The sequence below is a fragment of the Cebus imitator genome, unplaced genomic scaffold (genome assembly GCF_001604975.1).
Source record: "Cebus imitator isolate Cc_AM_T3 unplaced genomic scaffold, Cebus_imitator-1.0 Scaffold285, whole genome shotgun sequence".
Lineage (NCBI taxonomy): Eukaryota > Metazoa > Chordata > Mammalia > Primates > Cebidae > Cebus > Cebus imitator.
In genome coordinates, this window is record NW_016107600.1 from 127139 (window position 1) to 135210 (window position 8072).

Below are 8072 nucleotides of genomic sequence, written 5' to 3' on the forward strand. Positions count from 1 at the left end.
TTCTGAGTTTTCCCTTCCCCATCCATAGAAGTTAAACCAGGACAGTTCACACCAAAGAGAGGAATAGGACCATCTCTTCTGAGAAACATGGATTTGGTTTCTTTGGATCTCTATCAGAGCCTTAGGATATGAGAAGGAGGAAATTTTCTTGTACTGTCTTCACTCTTCAGGGAATAAGCATCTGTGTTTTGGCCTGAGTCTTTGGACTCAATTTGACCAGCTCGAATGTCTCCAACTTTTCCCTGTTGTGAAGATTCTTGTGAGGCACATCCATGAGCATATACCTTTCTGCATTTGTTCTGTTTCCTCAGGATACATTTCTAGAAGTATAATTACAGTTCAGTGTATGTACATTTTAATTGTGCTTGATACATGTTGTTGGGCAAGTTTCTTGCTCATAAGGGCAATTATAATGATTAATCACCTATTTGATTCTCTTGTCAAATAACTTGCTCTAGTTGGCCAAGAATATGTTTCTTAACTGGATAATTAGGCTGAGTCCTGGCATAAGGGGAAAAGTGGTCTAGGAGACCAAGGCAGAGGCAATGGGATGCTAGCTCCTGGTATGGACAGTTAAAACAGAGTGGGCAATGCTGGTGGACCAGATGCCTCCCACTCCATTTGTCAAATGTTTAGATAGAATTTGATCTAGAAACACACCCTGAATGTTACGATACCAAACTGAAGTTTAATCAACCTCTCTAAAGGAGAGGAGTTATGTATATAAAGAATGGATTATCTTTTAAAATGAAAAATTCATTTATAAGATTAAAAAGTTTAAGCCTAAAACTTTGGCCCCAAAGCAAGGCAAAGTAAAAGACCACATTGTATTATAAATCTGCTTTATTTAGCAATTGCAAAGAGCGAAGACCGTAGAAATCATCATAGAGAGACAGGCTCTGTACATCATCAGACTAGTCACTTGTGCTTTCACGGGTAGTGCAGAGGGAGTTCACAACACTCGTAAGGCACAGAGTTTTGGAGCCAGGGAAAAGGAAGTAGAAGTTGTTCTGAAATAAGCCCGAGGCAGTCTTCTGCAATGAAAATGAGCAGAGATAATTTTCTCATAAGGCTCAACCTCAGAGATAGAACTCTGGAAACAAGAAGTTAATAATTTAGTAACAAAGTGAGGCTCCAGTGGTGATTACATCATGATGTAAAATCAGAGGTTGACCTTCTGATGGTGAGCAATGGATGCTTAGACGGGGCAGCAATAGACAGAGAGGAGAAATTAGGGCACTAAGCATCCATCCGCAGCTCTACCTGGGAGAGCAGGGGAGACTGGAGGCCAGGAGAGGACAAGCAACCTGAGGAGAGGGCTCTGCAGCCAGAGAGGGGCCTGAGGACTGCGGGACCGAGAGCTGGCGGCAGCACTTCAGTGCTTGTAGCTCTTCCTGCTGGAGGAGGAGCTGGTGGTGTACTTGATGGTGGAACTGCCGCCTCCGACGGAGCTGAGGCCACCCCCAATGACTCTGCCGCTGCTGGAACTGAAGCCGCCTCCAACGCCAAGACCACTGCCATAGGAGTAGCTGCTGCCTCCGCCCAGGCCTAAGCCACCGCCGACACCACTGGCGCCGCCATAACCGCTGGAGACGGTGGACTGTGTCACGGCTGTGGAGGGGAGGGGACAAGGACACAGGAAGCCACAGTGAGCTCATCCTGCCAGCCTGAGCCCAGTGAGAGGAGTGCAAGGGCAGGGGAGAAGGGCAAGCAGAGGTACTTACAGATGTTGACCTGTCCAACGCCTTCGCCATTCAGCCTGCGGGGAGGAACACAAGGAGGGTGAGACCTCAGAGAGCCCTTTCCTAGACCAGCGTGGGAAGCCTCAGTGGGCAGAAGAGTCCATGGGAAACTGCTCTTTTAGTTTTCTCCCAAGAAGAGCGATTACGGCCATGGGCAGCGCGCCCTAAAGTTGTGCTCAGTGCCAGGCACCTTGAAGATGGACTCAGCTGTTGGAGGAGGTCGTGTCGGTTACCCACCTGCACTCCTCGCCCTCCAGCAGCTTGCGGTAGGTGGCGATCTCCACGTCCAGGGCCAGCTTGACGTTCATCAGCTCCTGGTACTCCTTCAGCAGCCGGGCCAGGTCCTGCTTGGCCTTCTGCAGGGCGTCCTCCAGCCCCTCCAGCTTGTTCTTGGCATCCTTGAGTGCCATCTCCCCACGCTGCTCAGCATCAGCAATGGCGGCCTGCAGGTTGGCGCACTAGGAGGGGAAAGGAATAGAAAGAACTTGTCATCTGGTCTTCCAGAGGAGACTAACCCTGGCAGGTTCTTTTCTGGTGAAGAAGGGGCCAGGAACTCAGAATTGATGGTGAATGAGCTCTGACTCTTCTTGTCTATTGTCTTTTCATTTTGCAGGTTTTGTCCAGTCTGGTTCATTTGACAAAAACTCAAAACCGTTTTTGTGAATCACTGTGCTGGAGAATGTGGATATTTACTAATAGGAGACACTGTGGTGGACACAGACACTGTGGTGGACACAGACACTGCAAGATATGGACCTGCTAGTTTGTTTGGATTGTGGTTGCCATAGTCAAACCGAGGCCGCTTATGATTACCTTGTATGGATGCCACACTAACATACACATAATTAAGTCCATCCTGAAGCAAGGTGATGAGTTGCCACATGAGACTGCTGAGACCTTGCCTTCCTCCCCTCAGAAACTCTCATCTACTTGGACAGCAATTTTCTTTGTCCTCTGTCCTTCCTCTACTCTCTCTTTCACCTTGAGTCTTGAGCAGATTTGAAACAATCTTCCTTCTGCTTTCTTGTCTGCCCTTTTCCTTTTCAATTTGTTCCTTTGCAGTTCTCAAGTCAGTCTTCCTATGGAAACACATCCAATTCCTCTAGACCAAGCTTGTTCAACCTGCAGCCCACGGGCCGCATGCAGCCAAGGATGGCTTTAAATGCAGCCCAACTTAAGAATTTAAGTTAAATTCTTAAACTTTCTTAATACATTACGAGAGGGTTTTGTTTTGTTTTGCCTTCTTAGCTCATCGGCTATCGTTTGTGTTAGCGTATTTTATGTGTGGCTCAAGACACTTCTTGTTCTGCTGTGGCCAAGGAAAGCCAAAGCCTGGACACCCCTGCTCTAGGCCATGTTTCTGCAGCTCTGAGCCTCACGATTTGTTCTCTCACATGTTTGTGTCATGCCCTAGGTGGGATCCATGTCTTCTAGCCAGGGGGTACTGACTAGGGGTAGGAACTGCATAGCCTCCTCTCCCTGGTTTTGGTGAGTTCCAGGGGATTTTCACAAATATAATCGTTGATAACTGCCTGACAACCTGAAAAGAAAATGTTTTTCTCCTCCATTGCCCCTCACCGTACCTGCTTCTTGACGTGGTCGATCTCGGATCTCAGCCTCTGGATCATGCGGTTGATCTCAGAAATCTCCTGCTTGGTGTTGCGCAGGTCGTCCCCATGTCTGCCTGCTGTCACCTGCAGCTCCTCGTACTGCAGTGCAGAGGTGGAGAGAGAGACAGTGTCTACATGCTCTTACAGGGAGTGATGACTTTCACTTCTGTATCAAGCATGTGTTAAACTTGAACCTAATGGCTTCTCCTCAAGAAACTTGAGGAAAAGGTGATGTTAGGTGGTTGCTGGATACTAAACCCTGGAGTTACAGACCTTTCTCATTATGGCACCACTACCTGCCCAGTTTCCTTAGGGAGGGAGTAGAAATGTTCTGTACCATTTTCTAAAAGTCAGCAATCAGGAGAAGCTAAAGGCAGAGAGGACTAGGCCCTTGTCTATGGCAGCTTTCCCCCTGCATTGGGTTCTTTTTCCTCCTCGACTTGGGTGTAAGTTCCATAAGTATCTACTCTAATAGGGCAGGGCGCACATCCTGTGAGAGAGCCCCAGATTCCTGTCAGAGAATGTTCCCCGTGAAGCCTACAGTCCTCTGGCATTCAGGTTGGGACACAGGGATTCCTCAGCTGCTGCCCACTCCCTGCTCACCTTGGTCTGGTACCAGGACTCAGCCTCAGCCCGGCTCCTCTGAGCGATCTCCTCGTATTGGGCCTTGACCTCGGCGATGATGCTGTCCAGGTCCAGGTTGCGGTTGTTGTCCATGGACAGCACCACGGACGTGTCTGAGACGTGGGTCTGCATCTGGGACAGCTCCTGCGGAACAGAAGGCCAGAAGATCAAATTCACTTCTGACACTCAGAGATACCCATCCCGAGACATCTTCTCCCCTTTGCAGACCCCATCAGAGGAAATAGAAGGACGGTGGAGATGCTTACTGCCTCATACAAGGCTCTCAGGAAGTTGATCTCGTCTGTGAGGGTGTCTGCCTTGGCTTGCAGTTCAACCTTGTTCATGTAGGCAGCATCCACGTCCTGGGGAAAGAGCCAACAACCTGGAGTTACCTGAGCACACCTTTCCAATCTACCCATCTTCTAGATCCCCTAGGTCAGCAGGGACATGGAGCCATCTCTCCCCTTCTAAACCTGTTTGAACCCCGGGCTTCATCTGCTCACCTTCTTCAGAGTCACAAAGTCATTCTCTGCTGCTGTGCGCTTGTTGATTTCATCTTCATATCTATAGGAAGAAAGACACAGGGCACATTTGAGCCAGTGGGTAGGATGAAACAGAAAAGCAGCCTGGGATCCAACACTTTTCCCAAATGGAATGTATACTAATTCAGCTTTCCTGTCACAGGGAGCCTAAGAGATGATTTTTGCTGCTACTAAATTTGTAACTTCTTTAATCTTCTCATCCTCCCATAACCATCTTGCAGGTTTGCTTCTAGGGAATAATTTGTGCTTTCCATTTCCATGGACATGGGTTGTTAGGAATCCTACTGCCATCTGGACCTGGTCACCCGATAGTCTTGAAGTGTGTGTTGCAGGAAACTGAGTCCATTTCTGCTGTTTAACTCACTTGTTCTTGAAGTCCTCCACCAGGTCCTGCATGCCTCTGAGCTCCGAGTCCAGGCGGCCACGTTCCCCGACGATGCTGTCCAGCTGCCTCCTGAGGTTGTTGATGTACTGTTCGAACAACGGCTCCAGGCTCTGCCTCACGGACTTGGGGCCCTGCTCCTGCAGCAGGGTCCACTTGGTTTCCAGAACCTTGTTCTGCTGCTCCAGGAACCGCACCTGGAGGGGAGGCAAGCTGGTCATTTTCCAGGCAAAGGAAGGAAGAAAGAAGTGTCTGGTACCAGGTTTCCTGGCAGGTCCCCATGGTGCTGGACTATTACAGTGCCATGAAGGGAGGCTGAGGCTGAGCTCTGCTCCCCCAACCCCTTTTCCTTTGCACTCCACCAATCTCACTAGAGAAATTGTCCCATGGACCATTGAAGTCTTCTCCCTCTCTAAGTTATTGAACGTTTTAGTGAGTTTCAACATGTCTTTTCCATCTTTTTCCAACTACAATCACAAACATTGTTATAAAATAGCATTCATCTGGTATTTTGTGAACAGTTTTTATCACTGATAGGACCTCAGAAGAGATGTTAAATGTTGCCCAATGACTAGATTCCAGTCTCGTTTCCCATTTGTGCAAGTGTCTCCTCTAAAACATTCTGAAGTTATGGTCATTCCTTTTTTGAGGATTAATTAACATTTCCACATATTGTATAAATATTTTAAGTCTCTTTTTCTGTAAGCTAGCAAAAATATCCTTTCTTTTGTTTCCCATTTTTTAAATGAGCATTTCTCCATGTTTTATAGTTGTTTCTGTGTCCTTTTTTTCTTAATCCAGCCAGATTATCATTTCCTTTTTTTTCTAAATTTTTTTCCTCTTACCCAGACCCAGAGCGTAAGTCACCAGCCCATATCCTCCTGGCATTTTCTCTGTAATCTCTTAGACACTTCAGAGGGAAGACTTAACCTACTCCACTCTCTGAGGGCCTCATCTGTGCTTCAGGGTCATGAAAAGTTATGGCTTTCCCTAGGCAGGACTGAGGACCATTCCGGAGATCTCATGGGGAAGTGATGCCCATCTCTGCAGCCTGCAGTGCCTCAGGAGCCACCTGCACCCTCTGCAGAGCTGGGCTGAGCCCCGGCTCACCTTGTCGATGAAGGAGGCGAACTTGTTGTTGAGGGTCTTGATCTGCTCACGCTCCTCAGTCCGCACCCGCTGGATGGTGGGGTCGATTTGCAGGTTGAGAGGAGTCAGGAGACTCTGGTTGACGGTGACCTCTTGGATGCCTCCAGGGGGGCACACGGGGAAGCCGGGGCCCCCAAAGCCACCAGCAAGGCCGGCTCCACCACCCAGGCCAAAGCCAATGCCAGCTCCACCACCAAAACCAAATCCACTCCCGGCACCACCGAAGCCATAGCTGCCTCCAGCTCTGCTGCCATAGCCGCCACTGATGGCACAGCTGCCCCCTCCAATGGAGATCCTCTTGGAGCCCCCAAGGCTATAGAGACTGCGGCTGCCAAAGCCAGCTCCTCCACACGCGCCACCCAGGCCACCACTGCCCCTGGAGCGGGACACGGAGACGCTGCTGAAGCCAGAGCGGCTGACCCCAGGGAGCCTGGCTGAGCCGGCACTGAAGCCCCGGCGGCTGCTGCTGTGGCTCCTGATGGTGGTGGATGTGCTGGACATGGTTCCTGGAGATGAGAGGGCTGAAGAGGGCGTGAGAGGCTGGAGGCGAGAGGGAAGAGAAGCAGGACTAGGAATCGGGCTCCCGGCAACAGCTTATATATGGAGAGCATGGGCTGGGCCCAGTCCTGGAAGGTGAGCTTGCAGGTTGGGAAGGGCTGGGCTTTACCAACAGTGAGATCACACCCAGTTTCTAGAAAGGTATGAAATATGAAGATTGCTTTTTGGCTTTCTTTAGTCATAGAGGAATTCTCCTGCCTTCCAGCCTTGACTTGATCCTAACACAATAAGCCTGGATATACATTCACTGAAGTCATGAGTTAGTCATGTCCTCAAACAAAGGAGACAAGGAGCTGATCTGTGATAATTGTCCCCTCCTTCTTCTTCATCAGACACTCCCTGTGTGCCCCCTTCCCACACAGGTTTTCTCCTCCACTGGCACCAGCCTCACCCTCTGAGTGGGATTCTTCCTGAGGGCGTCTGGGCATTTGCTCAATGGCCTGAGCAAGAAGTGGCCTGTTGTATTTTTCCCGTTGTGTTTGGACCAGTTCTTCTGGAGCTCCTGGCTGTCCTCCCTGGTGTCCTGGACATAGGAACAAGGGCTACTTTGGGGATCTAACCCTCCTTTGTCAGACAAGAGGGACAAAGGAGTTGAGTCTGTATACCATAGGAGCAATATTTTCTCTGCGTGCTGTGTGATCACCTGCCCATGTGGTGTTTATCTAAGGTGGTGGGAGCAGACATTGCTCAGGTGCCTCTGCCCAGAGACCTGACTTCTACAAAGAGTTCCTTTCCATGTCTGCATCTCTCTCCCTAGTGCTTGCTTTCCCATTGAGCTTAGTTTCGTGTAAATCTGCCTTTCCAGTTGAAATTCATGGACATCCTCCCCCTCCTGTTTTGGAACATTTTACATAGAGCTTAATTTAAACAACTAAAAATGACCAGGGCAAAAATCATCAAGGAATTCACTGGATTTTTATTCTCACAGATTTTAACATTTCTTAAGAATCAAGAATCACACAGTTCAATGGGGTGTGTAGGGAAAGTCAAGGGGCCTATGGAAGCAGTGAATCATAAAAATGTGCCCTTACAAGTGTGATGATGTAACATGTCAATTCCACATTTTAATTTCTGATCTTAGCGCTTGAAATCTCGAATCCCTATACACCTTCTCAGAGGGTGGGCAGGCTGTCAAAGGCAAGTGTGCCTGGTTTAGGGGGGAATGAGCTTCACTTTGTCCAGGCCACGCGCTAAGCGCTGTGTATGAGAATGGAGAGCAATCCTGGGCAACATTTTTCTATGAGAACCTACGGTTAAATGAGCAACCATAGGAGGAAGGTCAAACTCCCACACTAGGAGGAGCCTCAGGAAAGCTCTTGTTACTATTTTAAAAGCAGTCCCATTTCTCAACCATTTGGAGGGGGGACATAGCATCCAGGAGAACAGGGTGTTCCCTCTCTAAAGGAGGTGCTAACTCAGCGTCTGGCAGGAATGAGATACCTTCTGAAGACAACGGAAGCAGCTC

General features: G+C 49.0%; 1 protein-coding gene across 1 annotated transcript; it reads right to left on the reverse strand.

The window, feature by feature from the left end:
- Positions 1–825: 825 nt before the first annotated feature.
- On the reverse strand, positions 826–6784 carry KRT6A (keratin 6A). Its single transcript, XM_017501739.2, has 9 exons — positions 6011–6784; positions 4883–5097; positions 4480–4540; positions 4243–4338; positions 3956–4120; positions 3326–3451; positions 1980–2200; positions 1725–1759; positions 826–1611 (listed from the first exon to the last, which is right to left on the reverse strand). Exons 1-9 carry the CDS (start codon positions 6548–6550, stop codon positions 1376–1378), a joined length of 1695 nt encoding a protein of 564 aa, XP_017357228.1. The 5' UTR covers positions 6551–6784; the 3' UTR covers positions 826–1375.
- Positions 6785–8072: the final 1288 nt, after the last annotated feature.

What these genes read in the sequence shown, in the direction of transcription:
- KRT6A (XM_017501739.2), bottom strand. Translation starts at nt 6,550, where the DNA reads ATGTCCAGCACATCCACCACCATCAGGAGCCACAGCAGCAGCCGCCGG. An exon ending in GTGGAGGACTTCAAGAACAA is followed by an intron (nt 4,541 to 4,882) that starts GTGAGTTAAACA and finishes TTCTTCCTATAG; the next exon opens with ATATGAAGATGAAATCAACA. An exon ending in AGTCCTGGTACCAGACCAAG is followed by an intron (nt 3,452 to 3,955) that starts GTGAGCAGGGAG and finishes TCTGCACTGCAG; the next exon opens with TACGAGGAGCTGCAGGTGAC.